This window comes from Salmo salar, chromosome ssa13 (assembly GCF_905237065.1).
Source record: "Salmo salar chromosome ssa13, Ssal_v3.1, whole genome shotgun sequence".
Lineage (NCBI taxonomy): Eukaryota > Metazoa > Chordata > Actinopteri > Salmoniformes > Salmonidae > Salmo > Salmo salar.
The window spans coordinates 52764600-52790006 of record NC_059454.1 but is presented as its reverse complement, the minus strand read 5'-3'; the positions used below and the strand labels follow the sequence as shown (position 1 = coordinate 52790006).

Sequence of the window (25407 nt, the reverse complement as noted above, 5' to 3'; positions counted from 1 at the left end):
ACCAGGGTCCTTTGGCAGTAGGGTCCTTTGGGATCAGCTTTCTGCCTCCGTCACCAGGGTCAGCAGGGTGGCAGGGTGCTTGTCAGGGCCCATGTGTTTAACTAATGGACACACAAATAGAGACTCCCTTCCCATCCCTCCATGTGACTGTGTCACAACATACACCATGCCATGATGTGACTGAGACAGAAGGAAACAAAGCTATGCCGCTGGTCACTGATCTCAGGTTGTATATAATACCAGGTTGGTGTGAGTGGGTATGATCCTCTGTTGTTAGAGTAGGGTTGCCCACTGATACAGTGTCTTATTGAACCTTCTTGAAGGTTCACATTGCTAAGGAACTAAGGTTCATATTGGTAAGTATTCTTGTAAATTATCTCTGAAAATGTACTACTGCTAGATTTTATGGTATTTTTTCACATCTTAACAGGTATTCCCTTAAAATATTGCATTCATTGGGGAAGGACATAATTTCGTTCAACTTGTTTTAAACTTTAAAAAACGATTTCCTGATTTCACTGAAATAAATTCCTGGTTCCTGCTGTGCAAAAGATTCACAGAATGTTGTTATCATTGAGGCAGGAATTGAATAGGGTTAAAATGATAGAAACAACTAAATAAGTGATTGACAACAATGGGCTTGGGCCAGTATCATGGTGCAGTGATGTACTCACGTGTGTTTATTTGCTTTGACTGCTGTACTTTACGGTATTTGTCCTGAAAGGGTATACTTAAGGTTGTGACGGTCACGAAATTTCGTCAGCCGGTGATTGTCAAGCAAATAATTGTCGGTGTCATGGTAATTGAATGTTAATTAACATAAACAAATTTAGCATCTCCTGGCTTCCACACATAGCCTACAAGCCACTGATGCAGACCTTTGGAACATCTACATTTTAAAAAGTCTAATAAATCCATGTAATATAGCCTACACCTTCACAATAAATCCATTATTTATTTTAGACAGGTCTAAAGAAGCATGATATGAAGAAAATGTTGTCTATTTCAGAAGAACAGAACAGAATAACATACTCTGAGTTGTCCTATGCCAAATGGCTGTTGGCTACACTAGTTCATTTAGCAGACTTCTAAGATTTGCTTAGAATTCCATGGCATTATTTTCTCCAAACGATTTGAGGGAATGTGGCTATTCTGTGTTGAGCGGTTAAATAATAAATAGGTATTCCTATATGCTTAATTTGGAGTTCTTAATGTAACTTTAGTTGTTCTACAAACATTGGGCTATATGTTTAGATTTTTAATACATCGTAAGGCTGCATGATGCAACTCTAATGATGATTTGAAAAAAGTTGCTTGAAAGGCATGAGCTCTGCTTTGTTTTTTTGAGTAGGCTATACATACTTTATCAGTCTCTCATTCAGAATTTGACAAGCACTTGATAATGCCTAGAATTTAACGGCGGAATCCCCATTGTGTGGCCGTAATACACCCTAAAATCTATGCCATTTACGGGCAGTGTGCCCTTCTCCCTGAGTGCTGCTCGCTCCATCACGTGATCAGGTCTTTCTCACAGGCTACAAGTGAAGACAGACACATTGGGGACGCAACTGCATGCATCCTTATCCAATTCCGAGGTACATATTGATGATATTGAACTGTCTACATTTAATTTTCGTCAGCCAACAAGATGAGTAGGCCTAATGAACAGCAAAAGCACTAGGCTATGCCAATCTACTAACCCCCATAGTACAAAAGACGACCTATTCAATTCTGTGCGATAAATAAATATTCCAAACATAGTCTGCGACAGTTGTGGGATGCGATAGGTCCCAAATGAATACAACCACTAGCATCAAAAAAACTTTTTTATGCAATGTGGCTGACACAACAAATCAGAACGTTGAGCTTAAAATGTTGATAAACTATTACGCTATTTCTTAACATTATAAGCGTAGCAATGCACACATGGTAGTAGGCTATAAGCTTGAATGTTTCATTAGCGGAAAACACTATTATCAAAAGTGACCGCAAATGCGATTATGCATGTAATGCTTTTATTATAAAGGTGCATTTTTATGGTGAAAATGATCTTCCCCAAACTTGAAACTCACGCACTGCTTATGTATACCAGTTAGGCTCTACACCCCTTTTAAAGCAGATTAATGTGCTTCATTTTAAGAAATTATTTGGCCACTTTAGTTGTAATACAAACCTTATTAAAACATATAGGCCTATGGGCTAGGCTACATAAGGTGTGTGACTATGATTCGAGAAAGTAAAAAAAAAAGGCTTTGTTTCTTATGCTGGGCATCATTCACAGGTGATAATATATAATTCACAAGTGATAGGCTAATATTGTCACCTGTATCAAAACAGGGGCAGCGGAAAAAATACATTTTATCTATACACTTAAATAAAGGAGGACGCTTTTCCCCGTGGTTTATTTTCATGACAGTCAGGTAGGCTATACTCCTGTAGTAAATATAATTCATGTGCTTAATATTAGGAAAGTTGAGAAATAAATATAGTAGGTCAAGCCTATAGAAAGCTGAGCCACCTCTTTTTAGTAGAGGCCATCACTCTGTTTTCTCACGCAATTGCATAGCCTATTGAAATGTTGTGCGACATGAGCTCATGGGCCATCATGAAGTGTTTGATTAGATTTTCGGATGCATTTGCATAGATGTCAGAGTGATTAGAAGGACAATAGAGTGCTGAATACCAGGCAGTTAGCAAGTTTGGTAGGCTACTAATGGCCATCAGCAGTATCAGAGCTTGGAGAATCCTAATTACCGTGACTAAACGGTCACGAGGAATTTGACTGCCTTCACGACTCGTGACCGCTGGTGTGGCGGTAATACGGTCACCGCAACAGCATTAGGTATTCCATATTCTGCTTGAAAAGCATTTAGTGCAAGGTGGAAACAATGTCTGTCCAGTTGGTACAGTATCACTGTGCCTTGCCAAGTTGGCAGTGGGCACATTGTTTTATGATGCGTCATGACCGCTGGCAAGGGCAGACATACTCTGGAAACCCACCCAGTCAGATTCTATGATGTCATCATCACGCCACAAGCAGATAAGACCATAGAATTATGTACTGGATCAGATGCCTTTCCTGAGTAAGCAACAGACCGGCAAACATAATACTGAATGAAGTACACAGAATAGACTGTAATAGACTTGACTAAAATAGAAAATATCTTTATTTATTTACATTTAACATTTGAATCATTTAGCAGATGCTCTTATTCAGAGTGACTTACAGTAGTGAGTGCATACATTTTCATACTTGTTTCGTACTTTTTTATCTACTTTTTTATCCATTTGCACCAAAATTAGGTCCCTACATGTACATTATTCAGTACAGACATTATACTTGCCAAGACTGCAGATGTGTTTTATTGACAGTATGTTGATTCATCAACATGGTTCATGTGTGATCTTTCCTTCAAAGTCAGTGACATAGTTCAGCTAATGGCAATAGTTGAACAGTCATCAAAATTGTTAAAAGGTTTTAAAAACAACTAATGAATGCAACATTTGGACAATGGATGAAGATACTTTTTCAAACTTTTTGAATTATTTATAATCCATCAGATATTGACATAATTATAGCACATAAAAAAAATGTGCTGGCACTGACAAATAATGAATAGAGTTCAGGGATTTTGGTTGGAATTCAGGTATTCATTTTATTGTCAAATTTCACATTTTAGTCATTTAGCAGACGCTCTTATCCAGAGCGACTTACAGTAGTGACTGCATACATTTAATTTCATGCATTTTAATTTTTTATTTGTACTGGCCCCCCGTGGGAATCAAACCCTGGCATTGCAAACACCATGCTCTACCAACTGAGCCACAGGGAAGCCAACCTTCACCTTTTTTATTAGAATGCACTCATATATAAATTGTCTTACTGTATCAGGTATTTTTTGTATATTTTGTGTTAAAATAAATTGAATTACATGCACCTCATTTGCATAAATATGGTGGCTGTGTTTGCATATATGAACACAGTAACATAAAGGTGTGGGACAGGGCTGCAACCACCAATCACTTGCTCTGTCTACCCTACCTTCACTGTTTAGACTGCCTCATTAATTACTGTTGTCACGTTCTGTTGCATAATTCAACAACTGTGTTAATAGCAGGATAACACGCTTGGCTCTAGATTACACCTATTTAAGCATACTCTACATTGTTTGCAATTTCAGACATAATGTCACTATAAACTGGGTGTTTTTGGAAGTTGCTTTCATTTCAGTGCATCTAATTTGTAAACATTTATTAAATGATAACTTTTTTGGAATTCCACAAAAAATTAACACCCATCAAAATAAAGTGATCTTTCTTCTCTTTCTTGTGATGTAAGTGTCGAGACTGTGTGTTTAATCGCTGACAAAGCTTTAGCGTTCTTATAGATTCAACAGTAGAACAATGTATTCCATTAAGCCCGTTCCAGCCATTACCAGGGTGTGTTTGACAGGTCATTACAAACATTTCCGCGGTCGTAACGTTAACGGGAAAAAACGTCACACATAAGCAAGAGTATGAAAGAGTTGCAGGAGTAAAATGAAAGCAATCAATCCAGCGAGATTTAAGTGACAAGTGGATTTTGCACCCCACAAACACAGGAAATAGGTCGCTGAAAAAGACAGATCCTCAGGTGGGTGGGGCATATGCCTTGCTAATGGCAGGGTATCATCTCTTTCCATCTGTCAATGCAGGTTCTACCTGGAACCAAAAAGGGCTCTCCTATGGGGACAGCCAAAGAACCCATTTGGAACCCTTTTTTCTAAGAGTATAGGGTTGATGATTGTCTTTTTTCCTGTCTTGTGTTAGATATCTTTATGAGCTACCGGGGCCAGTCATTGGAGCAGGCTGCTTATGCTGACTGTGGCTACTTTGAGAGCTCCTCCAGCGGGGCTTTCCCCTCTGTGTCCAGCCCTGTGGTCACCGTTCCACAGCTACATGTCGACACTCAACTAGCTCAGGTACAGTAGCTAAGCACTTTGCTTGACACTTTGGAAACTGTTGTTCTTCCACTGTTAGGGGATGGAAAAGTGATGAAAATGTAAACCATTCACATCAAATTTGGCACATATTGCCTGGACTATGTATTCTTTGTTTTGGATTCCTGTGTTATCATTGCATAGTTTGTTTTACTGTTTACTGTTAAAGTGATAGTTTATAATATAAATTGTACCCAAAATGTTTTAGTCATGATTAATGACAATGAATCTCTCTTCCAGTCCAACCTCTCATCTGACAGCTTGTCTCAGCCCTCTTCATCCAACTCTCTGTCAGGCCCTGGCTACCACAGACAACCCCTGACCTCTGAAATTACCTTCAACCCCACTAACAACCCCAAGTTCAAAGGTCACCAACAACAGGATTACCACAGCGAGTACCATACTCCAAGCATGGTATCAGGGGCCATGCCCTCCTATGGACACCAGACTTACTCCGGCGCCGCCGTCTCCATCGCAACCACCAACATACAACAGCAGCCCGTCTCCCCAGGAGACGGAACCTTTTTGTATCCGCCTCCCTGTCACAAGTACAGTTACCACGCCACCACTGCCAGCTCAGTGACCTCTACCGTCATCACCCACACGGGATCCACTATGGGTGGCAGTATTCTGGGATCGGATCCCCAGGGTCATCACGGGTACTCCACCACGGGAGACATGTACTCCCCAACATCCTGCCTCTCTCAGGTGTACTCGTCCGTGGTTTCGGCCCCGGCCCTCCCCTCTCTCAGTGTACCTCCTCACTGCTTCTCAGCCCCACAGCAGCCGGGTGTGGCGGGTGGTAGAAGGGGGAAGCACAAGCAGAAGACAGCAGTGGGGGTGCAGATGGGGTCCCGTCTGTCCACCCCTCAGACGGCTCCCCCCCAGACCAGCTTCCTGGCAAAACTGCTGTCCTCCAGCACCCAAGAACGTGAGCATATCCATTCACTTATTTTTTCCTTCATCATACTTTCATACTGCAGTGATACACTGATGCATGCACATGCCGTTCCAACACTCTTGGTCTTGTATTCACCATTATCCAATATCACTGTCTTACAGAAACATTACCCAAAACCATTGTACGCTTGTTTTACCTCCGCACAGTTCACTTTTGACCATCTTGTTTTTAGGCAAACCAACACTGGGATTCGATGCAACTTTAGTAGCAACCAAAGGGCACAGGTCAACCTCTCCCAACTCTCCAGTAAGGCCAATATAGTTTATTTAGTTAACACAGGTGTGAGTTTCAAAGACATAATTCAAACCTTTACTGCAGATTACAGTACTTTTAATCAGATAATGTGTTTGGTTCAGCATTCGAGCAGCAGCATGCGTATCGGAGGACTATCTGGATCTCAGCTGCAGCCTGGGTCTCCCTGGCCCTCAGGGATCCCACTTCTTACACCAATTCACTGCCAGACGTCCACTCACAGCCACGCCGGTCTATACGCTAGTACCTCCCACGGATCTGCCGTCTCTGCTCTCCTCACCCAGGGCTCAACACACCCCAACATACCTCTCCTCATCCCCAAGACAGAAAAACTCTCCCCTGTACAGATCTATGGTTCTGAGAGAACTAGTTTAACAGGTAATTAAGGACGAACATAATTTCATGTAAAAATGTTAACATGTCATGTGTGGTTGTAAAGCAAAGAAAGCCATTCGTCTTTGTTTGTTTGTTTGTTTGTTTGTTTTTAGTGAGCTTCTCGGGTCACCCAGGGCAGATGTCCCCAACCAACCTTCTAGAGAGGGACCCCAACACTGAGTCTCCGCACTCCTTACCTGGACATTCCAAAATGGAGTCAAACAAGGTAAGTAAAAACAACTTGACCATTCATTACTCAACACACATCCTATGGAATACCTAAAACTACTGTCTGATAGAAAGACAATGATGAATAAACAAAATACTGAAAGGGAAAGGTAAGTTGTTATTATGTCTTTCCTAAATTGAACTCAAGGTATGGTTATCAGACGACTTATGTGTTTTTTTTACCAATCAAATAAAATAAAATTTTATTTGTAACATTCACCAAATTTAACAGGTAGACCTTACCGTGAAATGCTTACTTACAAACCCTTAACCCACAGTGCAGTTCAAGAAATAGAGTTAAGAAAATATTTGCTAAATAAACTAAAGTAAAAAATAAAATATAAAGTAATACAATAAAATAACAATAACGAGGCTATATACAGGGGGTACCGGTACCGAGTCAATGTGCTGGGGTACAGGTTAGTTAAGGTAATTTGTATATGTAGGTAGGGGTAAAGTGACTATGCATAGATAATAAACAGCGATGTCAATGTGAATAGTCTGGGTGGCCATTTTATTAATTGTTCAGCAGTCTTATGGCTTGGGGATAAGGTTTAGGGATTGGGGATTTTGGGATTTTTTGGGCCTTCCTCTGACACAGCCTAGTATATAGGTCCTGGATGGCAGGAAACTTGGCCCCGGTGATGTACTGGGCCATACGCACTACCCTCTGTAGCGCCTTACGATCTGATGCCGAGCAGTTGCCATACCAGGCGGTGATGCAACTGGTCAAGATGCTCTCAATGGTGCAGCTATAGAATGTTTTGAGAATCTGGGGGCCCATGCCAAATCTTTTCAGTCTCCTGAGGCTGAAAATGTGTTGTTGCAACCTCTTCATGACTGTCTTGGTGTGTTTGGACCATGATAGTTTGTTGGTGATGTGGACACCAAGGAACTTGAAACTCTCGATCCGCTCCACTATAGCCCCGCCGATGTGAATGGGGGCGTGTTCGGCCCTCCTTTTCCTGTAGTCCACGATCAGCTCCTTTGTTTTGCTCACGTTGAGGGAGAGGTTGTTGTCGTGGCACCACACTGGCAGGTCTCTGACCTCCTCCCTATAGGCTGTCTCATCGTTGTCGGTGATCAGGCCTGCTGCTGTTGTGTCGTCAGCAAACTTAATGATGGTGTTGGAGTCGTGCTTGGCCATGGACTCGAGGGTGAACAGGGAGTACACGCGGGATCTAACCACGCACCCCTGAGGGGCCCCCGTGTTGAGGATCAGCGTGGCAGATGTGTTGTTGCCTACCCTTACCACCTGGGGGCAACCCGCCAGGAAGTCCAGGATCCAATTGCTGAGGGAGGTGTTTAGTCCCAGGGCCCTTAGTGCAGTGATGAGCTTTGTGGGCACTATGGTGTTGAACGCTGAGCTGTAGTCAATGAACAGCATTCTTACATAGGTGTTCCTTTTCTCAAGGTGGGAAAGGGCAGTGTGGAGTGCGATTGAGATTGCGTCATCTGTGGATCTGTTGGGGTGGTATGCAAATTGGAGTGGGTCTAGGGTTGCTATGGGGTGGTAGTCATTTTTTCCCCTCTGGTTGCACGTTTTACCTAGAAATGAGGTAAAACGGATTTAATTTTGCCTGCATTAAAGTCCTCGGCCACTAGGATCACTGCTTCTGGATGAGCATTTTCTTGTTCGCTTATGGCCTTATACAGCTCGTTGAGTGCGGTCTTAGTGCCAGCATCGGTTAGTGGTGGTAAATAGATGGCTATGAAAGATATAGATAAACACCCTCTTGGTAGATGGTGTGGTCTACAGTTTATCATGAGGCACTCTACCTCAGGTGAGCAATACCTCAAGACCTCCTTAATATTAGACATCATGCACCAGCTGTCATTGATAAATAGACACACTCCACCACCCCTTGTCTTACCAGCTGTTCTGTCCTGCCGATGCATGGAAAACCCAGCCAACTGTATATTATCTGTGTCGTCGTTCAGCCACGACTCGGTGAAACATAAGATATTACAGTTTTTAATGTCCCGTTGGTAGGATAGTCTTGAGCGGAGATCATCCAGTTTATTTTCAAGTGATTGCACGTTGTTCAGTAGAAAGGATGTGTCTCGACTGTCTGAAGGAGCGGACCAAGATGCAGCGTTTGTGTAGTTCCACATATTTTATTTAATCCGTGAAACGTAATGCAATAACAAAATAAACTTAAAGACAAAACAACAAACCGTGACACAGGAGGAACAAACACACTCACAAAATATAATCACCCACAAAACACAAGTGGGACAAACATCAACTTAAATATGGCCTCCAATTAGAGACAATGACAACCGGCTGCCTCTAATTGGAGGTCATGCCAAACAAAAACCAACCTAGAAATACAAAACTAGAAACTATACATAGAAATACAAAAATGGACAAACACCCCCTGTCACGCCCTGACCTACTCTACCATAGAAAATAACAACTTACTATGGTCAGGACGTGACAGGATGGTAGAGGCGGGTTACCCACTCGCCGACAAATTCTTACAAGGCACCCCTACCTCCGCCCCCTGTATTTCCGTCTTTTCTTCATGCAAATGATGTGGATTTGGGCCTGGTCTTGGAGATGCAGAATATCCTTCGCGTCAGACTCATTAAAGAAAAAATCTTTGTCCAGTTCGAGGTGAGTAATCGCTGTTCTGATATCCAGAAGCTCTTTTCTGTCATAAGAGACGGTAGCAGCTACACTATGTACAAAATAAGTTACAAACAATGACAAAAAACACACAAAATATCACAGTTGGTTAGGAGCCCGTAAAACGGCAGCCCTCCCCTCCGGCGCCATTCTTCATTGCACTCCACCAGTGTTAGAGAGATGAATAGTGTCTGTGTTGAGGAGAATGTCAATAGATAGATGTTGACAATCTCAATTTATAAGCATACAGTTCCTGATTTATGAGGTGTGTGTTTGTTGCAGACAGAGACCAGGAGGATAACTCACATCTCTGCTGAGCAGAAGAGACGTTTCAACATCAAGCTAGGCTTTGATACTCTACACAGTCTCGTCACCACACTAAGCTCTCAGCCAAGTATAAAGGTAGGTACTGCAGTAAGATATCCAAGACTCCGATTTTTCACATTAAAAAGTATTCCAAACAAAAATCTTTGATTGCAAAGTTAAACAAACTATAGTCTTCTATCCACCAGGACTACTTTTAACAATTTCCACAGGAAATTTTACAAAAATAAATGTAAAGTGCAACAGAATGACCCTCAGTTTTTTTTATGTGACCACGTTTTCCAAAAACTCAGTTAAATATCTACTCCGAATTAAGATTCAAAGATGTCTGCAGAAAGAATGGGGTGTCAGCTATGACATGACAACTTGAGTTTGAAAAAATATATTCTGGTTCAGTACAGTACAATACAGTAGATTATACTGTACTCTACTCTAAATTGCTGTACTGTACTAAACTCTATAATATAGTACTGTACTATATTGCACTGACCTATACTCTACTTTCCTTTACTGTACTGTACAGTGCTGTGCTGTCCAAACTTGTGAAACAGACTTCTATTATTGGTTCAGATTTGGACTGATCAAATTTCATCTACTTTTCAACGTCCGGTGTTGGTCGTTGCACAGTGGTTGAGAGGGCTGGTTACAGTAAATGGAAAGAGAGTGGGCTCATGGGTAGTTGTCTGTAAGAGCCGGGAGAGGTGACATTAACTGGAGAGAGAGAGAGAGAGAAGAGAGACTGGGAGAGAGAGGGAGGGGTTCTTCAGACTGTTTTCACACTCTTGCGTTAACTACCATGTTACAGAAAGAGAAAGAAAAGAGTGGAAGAGAAGACAGTAGCAGGTGACCCAACTGTGGTTTGTAACTACTATGATTTCCCATTGCAGGCAATTCAGTTGCAGTCATTCTGTTACTGATTTTGGGTTATTCTGTTACTGATCTGGTAGCAGAATGATGCATTTTAATCACTTAATAAAATCATAAACCAAATTGCTATCAGTAAAAACACTATAGCTAATTGGTCGGTCTACCTTTACTTGTTACTTCCGTGAATTTTCATTATCCTCCATCCTCATGACGGAGAGAAATTAGAAAATATCTTAAATATATGTGGGTTTTTGGTCAAAGACAAATCATTTCTGCAAAACTAACTATAAATGTTGATTTTAGTTGGCAGGGCTCTTTACTTCAGCATTATTGTGTTTTGATGTATTTCTAATACCTTTTAAGACTTTTGCTGCTAGGTGTTTTCTAAGACCCATTTTCCAACTGTTTGACCAGAAATCAATGTCTTTGCTTTTTTACATTTTGTGAGAAAATGTTAGATTTTTTTTATATGCCTTAATTTCTCAAATATATAGACTCTTATCATTCATTTGACACCAACTTTTATGTGCTACTATGAACTTCATATGTTAGTGCTCATGCAGGTTTTTACATGGAAATGCCTACTGCACAACACAAGGCATAGTGGTGCAGAGGATGGGAAGCTGCGATGAGCGGTATTTAGGAACTGTTATCAACACCAATCACCTCAGTTACAGTAACACAAAATGGTTTTAGTAATCATATCCTCCCACTATTCCAAACACACAGCATGAGATTCCGTGTGGTGTTGCCCAGCAGTAACCCCTTTGTTCCATAGAAATAGAACAAGTAAATACATGGAGCATTATGTATCTACATTATTGTCTCTGTGCTCTCTCCCATGTCCCAGATCAGCAAGGCCACAACGCTACATAAGACAGTCGAGTACATCAGTAAGATGCAACAGGAGAGAGCTCAGCTACATGAGGAGGCTCAGAGACTCAGGGACGAAATTCTGCTTCTCAACTCTGCCATCAAGTAAGACCACCATCTTGAAACACATTAAACATAATCTGTGTGCGTGTGTATGTGATCATACCACTTCTCTCCCGATGCAGTGTATGCCAGCAGCAGCTGCCTGCCACTGGTGTGCCCATTACCCGTCAACGCTTCGACCACATGAGGGAGAAGTTCAGAGAGTACGTCCGGGCACAGACACTACAGAACTGGAAGTTTTGGATCGTATCTTTAAACTCAGTGATCGCACAATTAGGAGAAGCATAGATTCAGTGTTAGATCCAGACCTGGGTTGAAATAGTATTTGTTTTCTTTCAAATAATGTAATTTTTCTGGAGTGCCAGGTGGTCTTTTTTTAATAGATGACTCCATTGTTTACATTGCACCAGACAAGATCAGTCAACCGCGCCTACAGTATTTGGAAAAAGCATATGAACAGCCAATCAGAAGTATGGATATGTAAATGTTGTATCATATATTGTAAATAGTGTCATGTGTGTCATAATAATACATGAATCAGGTGCTTTCCTAAACACGAGCTCAGTTCAGCATTATCATAGAGCCCTTGTTTGAGTCCTATAACGGGATGGTGTCCACAGCCAGTGTTGAGGATCTTTGTCGCACCACTCTGTCCTGGCTGGACCAGCACTGCTCTCTGCCTGCCCTCAGACCCAGTGAGTTCAACATCACCAGCTTCAATGACTATCAGTTCGTCATCTAGTCTGTCTGTCTGTTAGCCATCTAGTTTTTGTCTGTCTGTGTGTTTATCTGTCTTCTGTCAGTTAGTCATCAAGTGTTACTCTGTGTGTCTGTCTCATTTTTCTCTTTCTCTCGCTCTTCATCTCGCTCTTACCTGATCCTCTCCTCAGTGGTCCTTAGTTCACTCCGTCTCCTGAGCACCTCCACGTCCATCCTGACAGACCCCAGCCTGGTGCCAGAGCAGGCCACCCAGGCGGTCACCCAGGCTAAGGGCCTCCCCCACCCTCACCTCCCTGGCCAACCCCAGGACCACTGAGAGACCGTAGCCTGCTCCCCAAGCAAGCCACCCAAGTTGTCACCCAGGGCCTCCCCCACCCTACCCATCCCCAGGACCACTCCCCCTCCACGTGGCCCATTAATAGGGAAAACACACAGCCTTTGTGACCCTATGGAACATTATAATACCCTGTAACACAAAAGCCCAGTGACCTTATTAAACATTTTGAATACTGTAGATGGAAAACCAAACGGTGCCAAAGGATCACAGAGCTGAACCCACTTTCATGCTCACATACAGTAGGTATGGTACGGTTTAGTGCCCAAAATAACTATATGATTCTTGGAAGGACCAGAACATTTCTATCCTTTACAAAAGGGATCATGTATATAAGGAGGACTAGAGGTTCAGCATGGAGGGACTTGATACTTAATCCCAGACCAACACCCACCACCTCACCATTTCCTGATGAACCAATGTACTCGAATGAGCACAAAACATTCCAAAGCTATAATCTTAGTTATATTCTTAGCTATAACCTTTCTATAAGGTTACTTCAGATAATGCACTTTTATGGGTGATTTTATAGCACTGAAATAATTTTGAAGTGACCATTTTTGTGTTCTGTTGTCCCAATAAAATTCAAATGAGGGATTGAACGGGGGTGCTATTCAAATCCACATAGGCTACTATATCTGTGAATTAATTCTGTAACTATAATTATATCCTGTAGTTATATCATTTTGAAATGACATATGGTAACACAGCTGCCAAAGGTATTTAACTATTCTGTGCTAATTGTCTATCTCGGGTTATGATTGTATTGTATATTGGAAGTATGGTCATACCCAACAACACACTATCCCCTGCTTAATAAAACTCTGTCTTGAAGGCAAATAGATGAGCCATATGTTTCCTACAGGCACGCTAATATTTCGATATTAATCTGATTTGACAATACTCCGAGTTTGGCATTAGTCATTTTAACGCCTTACTCTGATTATGTTTATTGGAGTAAGGTCATAATCTATGCATAAACCGATTAAAACACGTGGATTTTCAGCTCTTTCAAACTTGTAAACCACACAGATCCTATTACATTTCTTTATATAGGATTCAACATGTATGATGTAAAAACATTAATGGGTAAATCTACAGTTGAAACAATAACAAGGCAGACACCCCGCCTCTGGTTTTGGTAAAAAGCCGAGGGATGGGCCTGGAGAAATGTTACCACTCAAATTCATAGACAGAGCTATGGATGCAAGGACTGACCATCCATGGACTGACCATCCATTTTAAAATTCAAGTTTTAACCATGTTTTGAGGCTATAAAGTATTTGTTTAAATGAACATTGTTTACAAACATTGGAATAATACAAGCTAATATTTTGGGTTATCGTGGGCTATGACAGTTGAATTAAGCTAATGAGGCATTTATAAGTTATTTACTTCAAGAATCAAATGGTATATATTATGAATTTATAAGTCCAAAAATTGATGTAGCAACTGCAGATTGCCCCTTCAATCAGAGTACCTGTGGTGTGTTCTGTGCATGTCCTACCTGTAGGCCTATGTGATACCTGTATATTTAAAATGTTTGGCCAAAGTAAAGCCGCCTCTTCCTCTATGTTGACTACGCACAGACTACACGCAGGGCCCCCCTAGACTGAGTTTGGGAACTCAGTTGAGGTCTCAACTTACTGTTAAGAGTTATAAAAGTATAATACACAATGTGCAATTTCAAAATTGTATTGTGCATCAGCAGTTTTCCACTTCTTATGTCAGTCACTGATAGTCACTCAATTAGCCCATGTCAGCTAAACATTTTTTAGATTGCGGGCTAAGGTATTCTAGCCAGCCATCTAAACTGGTTATTTGGATCTTGGATGCTGATTGGTTGATAGCAGGGAGTTATTCACCACAATACCCGGGTAATGCCGGTTCACAGCTCCATTTAAATTGTGCCAAAGCCCAGCCAGGCCATTCATAAACTTCATCTCCCCTGGGGGAAAAAGCAGCAAGACATTATTTCCCCATGCTTGCATTTGCAACATTGAGGGTTTGTCTAAATCAGGGGTGCTCAAAGTTTTGGTATTGGTGGGCCAAAATATAATCTGAGTGGTAGACCTCAGGCCGAACAAATAGACAATATTTATTTAGAAAAATAAAAGGTAAACAATAGCTTTTTCAAGTCTTTAAACAATAGCTTTTTTGAAAGTAATCATAAAATTACACTTAAAACAATGAAATTGTAGCCATACAACTTTACACCTAACAACACATTCGGATTAACAGTATTAAAGATGTATTACATTTTTATCATTGTAACATAGAAACTGCAACCAAGTTTCTATGTTCATAAGGCTAATAATTTGAATATGTCTAGTGTTTTGGGGGCCCTAATCTAGATCTGGTTGCTCCCCCCCAACCTCGCAGGCAAAACATTTTAGTGTCTCCCCTCAGGGTCGCGGAGAGAAACATGTGAAGCTTTAAAGTTAATGTCCTGCAATTCTACACATTTTGCCATGGTGCGTGGAGAAAATGTTGCCGTTTTAAAGCAGATTTTCTGCAATTCTACACAGATAATATTTTTTAAACTAATTGAGTGAGAGTGACTTGGGTGCCCAGTCAGTAATTCGTCCATGAATACTACAAGATTTAGATAGCTGGCTAGACTAACTTACCTAGCAATCTATAAAATGTTAGCTGACATGGACTAATTGATTGACTGTCAGTGACTGACACAACAAGAGGAAACGTTTTAAGCTTTTTTTTAACTATAAAAATAAAGTCTCCCTGCCTGACAAGGATTGTCCCGACTTTCAAGAGTCTCTGAGCTAATTTCCTGCTATTATACGCATTTTGCCATGAGGCTGAAGGGGGGTCTTTTTTTGCGAACTCTGCTGTGTCATACCAACGTGTCCAGAATAGGATCACTAGACATCCCCGATTTTGGTGGCCTGTCCCAGGCTGGAGCTGTCCCCAGAAATGTCTCCGATCAGCCCTCAGAAAGATAAACTATAAAGTTAAATTGAGGTTGATATTTCTATAATCAAAGCTCTATCCAATTGTCACATCCTGACCATAGTAAGATGTGATTTTCTATGGTAGAGTAGGTCAGGGCGTGACAGGGGGTGTTTTGTGGTTTTCTATGTTTTCTATAATCTATGTTATTAAGTTCTAGTTTTTGTATTTCTATGTTGGCTTGTTTGGGATGATCTCCAATTGGAGGCAGCTGGTCCTCGTTGTCGCTAATTGGAGATCATATTTAAGTAGGGGTTTTTCTTCCTGGGTTTTGTGGGTGATTGTTTGTTCTCCTCAGTGTCATGGTTTGTTGGTTTTTTGTTGTTGTCATTTTTCAGTTTTTTATGTATTGCATGAGTTTCACAGAGTAAATAAAATGTGGAACTACAACCACGCTGCACTTTGGTCTGCTCCTTTGGACAACTGTGACACCAATCAGATTTGCAGTGGTGTAAAGTACTAGTAGTTTTTTGGGGTATCTGTACTTTACAATTTATATTTTTGGACAACTTTTACTTCACTACATTCCTAATGAAAATTATTATTATTTTTACTCCATACATTTTCCCTGACATCTAAAAGTACTCATTACATTTTGAATGCTTAGCAGGACAGGAAAATGGTCCAATTCACGCACTTATCAACAGAACATCCCTGTTCATCCCTACTGCCTCTGATCTGGTGGACTCACTAAACACATGCTTTGTTTGTAAATTATGTCCAATTGTTGGAGATAGCCCCTGGCTATCCCTAAATAAAATGGTGCTTTCTGGTTTGCTTCACATAAGAAATTTGAAATTATTTTTACTTTTACAGTGGTGGAAAAAGTACCCAATTGTCATACTTGAGTAAAAGTAAAGATACTTTGATAGAAAAAGTGAAAGTCAGGAAAATACTACTTGAGTAAAAGGTTAAAAGTTTTAAATATAGCCTACTTACAGTGCCATCTGAAAGTATTCAGACCCCTTGACTTTTCCCACATTTTGTTACGTTACAGCCTAAAAACAATTCCTCAGAAGTCTACAAACAATAGGTATGTCCAAACATTTGTATTAAAAATACAAAACAGAAATACCTTATTTACATACAGTACCAGTCAAATGTTTGGACACGCCTACTCATTCAAGGGTTTTCTTTATTTTTACTATTTTCTACATTGTAGAATAATAGTGAAAACATCAAAACTATGAAATAACACATATGGAATGCATTTCAATTTTACAGGTGTGCCTTGTTAAAAGTTAATTTGTGGAATTTATGTCCTTAATGTGTTTGAGCCAATCAGTGGTGTTGTGACAAGGTAGTGCTGGTATACAGAAGATAGCCCTACTTGGTAAAAGACCAAGCCCATATTATGGCAAGAACAGCTCAAATAAGCAAAGAGAAACGACAGTCCATCATTACTTTAAGACATGAAGGTCAATCAATGCGGAAAATGTCAAGAACTTCCAAATGCAATCGCAAAAACCATCAAGCGCTATGATGAAACTGGCTCTCATGAGGACCGCCACAGGAAAGGAAGACCCAGAGTGACCTCTGCTGCAGAGGATAAGTTAGAGTTACCAGCCCAAATAAATGTGTGAATCAGGCCTTCAAGGTCGAATTGCTGCAAAGAAATCACTACTAAAGGACACCAATAATAAGAGACTTCCTTGGGCCAAGAAACACGAGCAATGGACATTAGACCGGTTGAAATCTGTCCTTTGGTCTGATGAGTCCAAATGTGAGCTTTTTGGTTCCAACCGCCGTGTCTTTGTGAGACGCAGAGTATGTGAACGGATGATCTCTGCATGTGTAGTTCCCAACGTGAAACATGGAGGAGGAGATGTGATGGTGTTAGGGTGCTTTGCTGGTGACACTGTCAGTGATTTATTTATAACTCAAGGCACACTTAACCTGTTGGGGCTACAGGTTAGCAATGAACCGAGTCGGGATTGCTAACAAGGCTGGAAATTCAAAACATCAAAAATCTAATAATTTCAATTTCTCAAACCATCAACTATTTTACACAATTTAAAAGATAAACATCTCCTTAATCTAACCACATTGTTTGATTTTCAAAGAGGCTTTACGGCAAAAGCATAAAGTTAGATTATGTTAGGACAGTACATAGCCACAAAAGTACAAACATCCATTTTCAATTCAAGGTCAGGCGTCACCAAAAGCAGAAACCAGCTAGAATTAAGCACTAACCTTTGTCAATCTCCATCAGATGACACTCCTAGGACATTATGTTATACAATACATGCATTTTTTGTTCCATCAAGTTCATATTTATATCCAAAAACAGCATTTTACAGTAGCGTGAAATTCAGATTTTTTCTTCTCTGAAATGCTTCCGGTGAACATAACAAAATTACTATTCGACAACATTGGTAAATTATAATATTGTCATTCAAAGAATAATATATTATCATCTCGTAATTGCTACCGAATGGCCAGATCTCAAAATAACTTTACTGGGAAATCACATTTTGCAATAAACGGGGTGCTATGCTAAGAACAACAGGCTATGCTATACAGTTAGCATCATCTAAAATCGATAATAACATTGTAAATACCCCCTTACCTTTGATTATCTCCATCAGAAGGCAGGATCCCAGGTCCGGAAGGCATTCCAGGTCCGGAACAAATGTGGTTTCTTTTGACAAAGTTCATAATTTATGTCCAAATAACACCAAGTACTTAGCGTTCATTATGCTCCCACAAAACGTGGTGGGGGCTGGTAAAATCACGCCGAAAAGCTAAAAAAACCTAGTAAATAATCTATTTATGTTCGTTCAAACATGTCAAATGTTGTTTAGCATTAATCTTTTGGTCCATTTTTAACGTTAAACATCAGTAATATTTTCACACAACCTATCCTATGTCTAGATAAAAAATGATGACAAACTCACGTTTCTCAGATTTATGCGCAGGCGCAAAAAAATGAAGTGATGACATGTCAACTTCCTTGGATTCTAATTTGCTCTCTGTTTATCATAGACGCTTCAAACAACTTTATAAAGATCGTTGACATCTAGTGGAAGCCGTAGGTGTTGCGAAATGAATCCTTTCTCACTATGGTATCTATAAAACAATGACACTAAATAGTACAGTCACAAAATTCACATTTTATTTGATCTATTTTTCACAGGTTTTTGCCTGCAATATGAGTTTTGTTATACTTACAGACACCATTCAAACTGTTTTAGAAAATTCAGAGTGTTTTCTATCCGAATGTGTTAATAATATGCATATCCTAGCTTCTGAGTTGGTGTAGGAGGCAGTTAAAAATGGGCACATATTTTTTTCAAAATGTCTCAATACTGCCCCGAGCCCCAACAGGTTAACCAGCATGGCTACCACATCATTCTGCAGCGATACGCCATCTCATCTGGTTTGCACTTAGTGGGACTATCTTTTTTTTTTCAACAGGACAATGACCCAACACACCTCCCGGCTGTGTAAGGGCTATTTGACCAAGAAGGAGAGTGATGGAGTGCTGCATCAGATGACCTGGCCTCCACAATCACCCGACCTCAACCAAATTGAGATGGTTTGGGATGAGTTGGACCGCAGAGTGAAGGAAAAGCAGCCAACAAGTGCTCATTATACACCTTCAAGACTATTGGAAAAGCATTCCAGGTGAAGCTGGTTGAGAGAATGCCAAGAATGTGCAAAGCTGTCATCAAGGCAAAGGGTGGCTGCTTTGAATAATCTCAAATATAAAATATGTCTTAATTTTGTTACACTTTTTAGGTTACTATATGATTCCATGTGTTATTTCATAGTTCTGATGTCTTCACTATTATTCTACAATGTAGAAAATGTTAAAAATAAAGAAAAACCCTTGAATGAGTAGGTGTGTCCAAACTTTTGACTTGTACTGTAAGTATTCAGACCCTTTGCTATGAGACTCAAAATTGAGCTCAGGTGCATCCCGTTTCCATTGATCATCCAAGAGCTGTTTCTACAACTTGATTGGAGTCAACCTGTGTTAAATTCAATTGATTGGACATAATTTGAAAGGCACACACCTGTCTATATAATGTCCCACAGTTGACAGTGCAGGTCAGAGCAAAAACCAAGCCGTGAGGTCGAAGGAATTGTCCATAGAGCTCCGAGACAGGATTGTGTCGAGGCACAGATCTGGGGAAGTGTACTAAAAAACTTCTGCAGCATTGAAGGCCCCCAAGAACACAGTGGCCTCCATAATTCTTAAATGGAAGAAGTTTGAAACCACCAAGACTCTTCCTAGAACTGGCCGCCCAGTCAAATTGAGCAATCGGGGAGAAGGGCCTTGCTCAGGGAGGTGACCAAGAACCTGATGGTCACTCTGACAGAGCTCTAGAGTTTCTCTGTGGAGATGGGAGAAACTTCCAGAAGGACAACCATCTCTGCAGCACTCCACCCATCAGGCCTTTATGTAGAGTGGCCAGACGTAAGCCACTCCTCAGTAAAAGGCACATGACAGCCCGCTTGGAGTTTACCAAACGACCTAAAGACTCTCAGATCATGAGAAACAAGATTCTCAGGTCTGATGAAACCAAGATTGAACTCTTTGGTCTGAATTCCAAACGTCACATCTGGAGGAAACCTGGCACCATCCCTACGGTGAAGCATAGTGGTGGCAGCATCATGCTGTGGGGATGTTTTTCAGCAGCAGGGACTTGGAGACTAGTCAGGATCGAGGGAAAGATGAATGGAGCAAAATACAGAGAGATCCCTGATGAAAACCTGCTCCACAGTGCTCAGGACCTCAGCCTGGGCGAAGGTTCACCGTCCAACAGGACAACAACCCTAAGCACACAGCCAAGACAATGCAGGAGTGGCTTCGGGACAAGTCTCTGAAGGTCCTTGAGTTGCCCAGCCAAAGCCCGGACTTGAACCCCATCGCACATCTCTGGAGAGACCTGAAAATAGCTGTGCAGCAACGCTCCCCATCCAACCTGACAGAGCTTGAGAGGATCTGCAGAGAAGAATGGGAGAAACTCCCCAAATACATTTGAGCCTAGCTTGTAGCGTCATACCCAATAAGATTCGACGCTGTAATCGCTGCCAAAGGTGCTTTAACAAAGTACTGATTAAAGGGTCTGAATGCTTATGTTAATGTGATATTTCACTTGTTTTAAAAAAAAAATTAGCAAAAAAAAATTAAAACCTGTTTTTGCTTTGTCATTATGGGGTATTGTGTGTATATTGATGAGGGGAAAAAACGATTTAATCAATTTTAGAATAAGGCTGTAACGTAACAAAATGTGGGAAAAGTCAAGCGGACTGAATACTTTCCGAAGGCAAGTATATACTTAAGTATCAAAAGTAAAAGTATATATAATTTCAAATTCCTTATGTTAAGCAAACCAGAAAGCACCATTTATTTATTTTATTTAGGGATAGCCAGGGGCTATCTCCAACAATTGGACATCATTTACAAACAAAGCATGTGTTTAGTGAGTCCACCAGATCAGAGGCAGTAGGGATGAACAGGGATGTTCTGTTGATAAATTTGTGAATTTGACCATTTTCCTGTCCTGCTAAGCATTAAACATGTAACAAGTACTTTTGGGTGTCAGGGAAAATGTATGGAGTAAAAAGTACATCATTTTATTCAGGAATGTAGTGAAGTAAAAGTTGTAAAAAATATATAAATAGTTTAGTAAAGTACAGATACCCCCCCAAGTAGTATTTTCAAGTATTTTTACTTAAGTACTTTATACCACTGCAGATATTCATATCATGTGAACATGGCGTAAAGCATGTGTAGAATTGGATGAAATTAGTTTTAAAACCTTTTGCCCACAAGGTGGGGCTGCCCGCGACCAAATATTGCTTGTTATTAATCTACAAGGAAGTGAGTTCGGAATCAATTGGACTTTCCCAAAAAAATCCAAGATTCACAATAACGGTATTATTTTGTGCATGTGAACGTAGTCCTTATGATATTATTTTGTACTCTCCACAATCAACCAGGATGTGCTTGTGGTCCAAAAAGTCGCGCTAGATGGCGCTATCCGAGCGTACACGTCCACTAAATATTACTCTTCCATGTCCAGGATTTTGTAGGCTATTTTTCTCAGACGTCATCCTGCGTTGTTCAGAGAGGCAATGTTCCCTCCCATCCGGTAGAGGTTACTGTGCAATATTTTGGGCGTGGAGCGCTGTGTTTTTACAATACTGCTTTGCCGCTTCTTAGTGCTGTCCACTTCAGCACCAGGCAGGATAACAGTCGGCTCGAACTTTGGAATCCAGGACCACGAACAAAACCTTCACAAGAGGACGGCACCGCTAAGCGTCACACGGTGTCCGAAATACATAAACCATCACCGCAGTCAGCCGTCCTACAACTCCGTTATTCACGAGAGAGAGAAGAATAAGGTAAGAAACATCACGTAAAACCGTGCTTATTCGTAGAAAGGATGAAGTTGGCAAGCTCGCGACAGCAGGCTGTTCGCGCATCAGTGAAGAATGAACGGTAGCTCGAGCCCCGTTAGCATACGCAGGCTGGATTAAATAAACAGATTAACTTCGCCGTTTTTATTTGACAATTACTTCTGTGTTTGCATCAGATAAACACGACAATCTATTTTGCTATGGTACCGGCTAACTTCTGCGTTCGAGAACTGTCCATGTACAAAGAAAGACCGTTATTGTTGTTAATCACACTGATCCGTGCTCTGCAGATGTCCCTGATTTTTTTTATTTATTTCCGGAGCTAAGATGTTGCCTGCTACGTCTTTAATTTGCAGGTTCATGAGTAGAGATGTTTACTGTTTACCGTTCAGTGAATTGTCTGTTGTTGTTCATAATAATTTTTGTCTCGAATATGAGCCACATTGATATGAGTGGGTGATGACAAAGTTCATTGGGTATGCTTGGAGGAGATGTGTTTATAATTGCAAACTGTTATTCATCTTACTTGATAGTGAATTCAATGGAGTATGTTTCATCCTATGCTTGACTCCCTCCCCCAAACCCTTAGTTATACATAATCTTCAATGTTGCATTTCTCACTATCATAGTCAGAGTCCCGATTGTGATGAATGTCCTTGATTGTTCCCCAATAAATAATAATGGTACAGTATACAGTACATACTGAAATTGACCTGCATCCATGGACGCAGGAATCCACTTCAGTTCAATAGGCTAAACTCAACGGGTAAATGTCTGCAAGCATTTTGCTACACCCGCTAAATATATGTATGTGACCAATAAAAATGGGATTTGATTTGAAATTGCTCCCATTTCCCCATGGTTCCTGATGCAGTTTGTACTTGTTTAGCAGTGGGTCTGTCTGGCTTAGTTATGCGTGGAGGTAGACAGATTTACAATAACTAAATGTACACATCATGACAGCATTGAAAGACAAGGAGAGAGTTGGTGTCATCCTAACCAATATCAAACAACTGTTCCTTGTTTTGTCTGATGAACTGGTTGTACAGAAGATGCCGCCGTCATACGGTGTAGCAGTTGTTTGTCACATGGTGTTGCTTTTGCAGTTGTCGTCTTGCTGATAGGTCTCATCCAATATTACTGTTAGTGTGTTTGTGTGTGTTTGTTTAGCCCTCACCTCGGCAACCCTGAGGCGGTCAGCTAGTCAGCCACCTAGTCCAGTCTAGCCCAATAGGCTGATAAAAAGGATTAGATCAGATTGTATTAAGATGAAGCTAGCTGCTGGCTGCTTGTTGTTCACACGCAAGGTGACAAAGAAAGGAAAGTTGTAGTCTGGCCAATAAGAGATCCCTAGTCACCTAGGGACTCGTTGAAGCCGGTCACCGAACAGCTACTCTCAGCAGAAATCTCTCCTGTACTCTATATCGCTCTCTTTCTCCTGCTCTCTTTCTTTGTCTCTTTTTATCTACATTTACCATCTGTCTGCTGTTCTATTAACTTGGTTATTTGACGAGCAGTGACATTTCCCCCTGTCTGCTACCCCTCTCTCTCTCTGTGAGTCTAGCTACTCCTGCAATTCTCTTTCTTCACATCCAGGCTCTGTCAGTCACTGCCTCCCTCCCTCCCCAGTGCTTCATCCCCCAGCAGACACACGCTACTCCTCCTCCTCCTGTCCTACTTCCCTCATCCATCTTTCTTATGAAGGACACCCAGCACAGCTGGAAGGGGGAGGAAGGGAGGGGGAGATGAAGGTTGTAGCAGGGAGAGGGAGCTGTGTCATTTATGGGGTGCGGGGAGGACAAGAATGGAGGTGGAGGGGGAAGAGGGACCCAGGGAAGGGGGGTGTATATCCTCAAACTACAAACGAGGCTTCTTCGACAAAGACGTTTTCCAAGCAGCGAATGATCACGGCCTGCACGTCGCCCCATATCCACCTCCTTGTTTTTAAATCCCAACTGTGAATGTTAGAGCACAGCGGGTGGCGGATAACTCTTCCTTATTTAAAGACAGCGATTCCTTCCAAATTATGCTCTTATCTCTGAGCAACATGGAGAACGCAGCCAGAAACTGATCTCCTTCAACCCCCTTGAACCACCAGGCAGCATTGGGCTGGTGTGGGTGTGCGTGTTTGTGCGTGTTTGTGCGAGTGGGCATGTGTGTGTGCGGGCATATGCGTGTGTGTGTGGAGAACGGAGAGGACAGGAGGGGTGAGAGACAGTGTGAGGCACTAATGGTAATAGGTCATATACATTTAGCTGGTTGTATGTAAAGTCTCTGACAGTTCAAAAGACCTGAACTTGGTCAAAGATGTATGACGAAGGCAGTAATGTGTGACTACCACATGTTGTTTGATCCAGGAAGTCACCTTCAGATCTGTACTATCAAAGGAGGCTTTCTATTTGGGTTATAATGATGCAAAGGATTGCAAACTGTATTGTATTGCCTCTTCAGTAGACAAACTACGGAGTGTAATATGAATTATCACATAAAGACAAGCCCCTAGTCTTTCCTGTCAGCCTGCCCCATATACGCCCAGGGACTCGACATACAGTTATGGTGGCCAAAATAGCACACCTCTGTTTCCATGTTATAACACATACATATTTTGATCTTATCCCCGTCCACGCAATCACGCACACACTGCTTTCTTTGTCTTCATCTGTCTCTTAATGTCATTCTGTGTGTTTGTGTATGTGAGTGAGATCTGGCAGGTGGCAGGCCTGTGTGTGTGTGTGTGTGTGTGTGTGTGTTTGCGTGTGTGTGTGAGTGAGTGAGAGTGAGAAACACACGTGTATGTGCATGTGTGTGTGCTTGTTTGCGTGCTCATCTGCCTGTCTGCGCTACTGGAGACCTAGTCATGGTCCCAATGTCGTGTTCCTCACAGATGGGAGAACGTATGCTTCCTCTTCCTTTTAGAGCCCCTCTGCATGTACAGTAGTTCCCATGTATCCCTCTACAGCAGATGCTACTGGAGAAGGCTTGCATTACCACACCAGATGACTCGTCTACAAAACTAGACCTCAGCTCTTTATATTACTCACATCTGATAGAGGCTTTAAAGGGGCAATCTGCAGTTGCTATATCAAATGTATAATATGTACCCATTGATTCTTTAACTTTTGAAATGCCTCATGAGCTTAGTTCAACTGCTGTACCCCATCAGAACCCAAAATATAAGCTTTTTCACGCCAATGTTTGTAAACAAAGTAATTGTTAACAAACACTGTATAGCCTCAAAACATGGTTAAAACTCTAACGTTGATATCATGTATGGTCAGTTCTTGCATCCATAGCTCTGTCTATGAATTTGATGAGTGGTTATGTTTCTCCGGCCCCATCCCTCAGCTTTTTACAGCAACGCTTTGTTATCGTTTAAACTGCGGATTGTCCCTTTAAGATAAGCCACCATTCTGGCGTGCTGTTTACTTTATTTACTTAGATAGTTTGTGTGTGTGTC

At 41.2% G+C, this 25407-nt stretch overlaps 2 protein-coding genes across 3 annotated transcripts in view; both read left to right on the top strand.

Annotated features, from left to right (window-relative positions):
* LOC106567405 (carbohydrate-responsive element-binding protein) overlaps positions 1-13448 on the top strand; it is a 36480-nt gene extending 23032 nt beyond the window's left edge. The window contains exons 8-17 of the mRNA XM_014136600.2: positions 4810-4961; positions 5220-5910; positions 6113-6186; positions 6297-6570; positions 6681-6793; positions 9710-9829; positions 11469-11596; positions 11677-11800; positions 12120-12249; positions 12445-13448. Coding sequence (XP_013992075.1) covers positions 4810-4961; positions 5220-5910; positions 6113-6186; positions 6297-6570; positions 6681-6793; positions 9710-9829; positions 11469-11596; positions 11677-11800; positions 12120-12249; positions 12445-12590 — 1952 coding nt within the window. The 3' untranslated portion in view covers positions 12591-13448. The remainder of the gene's footprint in view (positions 1-4809; positions 4962-5219; positions 5911-6112; positions 6187-6296; positions 6571-6680; positions 6794-9709; positions 9830-11468; positions 11597-11676; positions 11801-12119; positions 12250-12444) is intronic.
* An 8236-nt stretch (positions 13449-21684) lies between these two features.
* LOC106567404 (serine/arginine repetitive matrix protein 3) overlaps positions 21685-25407 on the top strand; it is a 168588-nt gene continuing 164865 nt past the window's right edge. Inside the window, exon 1 of one of the 2 annotated variants that reach the window (XM_045693381.1) lies at positions 21685-21935. The gene's annotated coding sequence lies outside the window, so the exon portion shown is untranslated. The remainder of the gene's footprint in view (positions 21936-25407) is intronic. The other variant, XM_014136599.2, reaches the window with a different exon arrangement.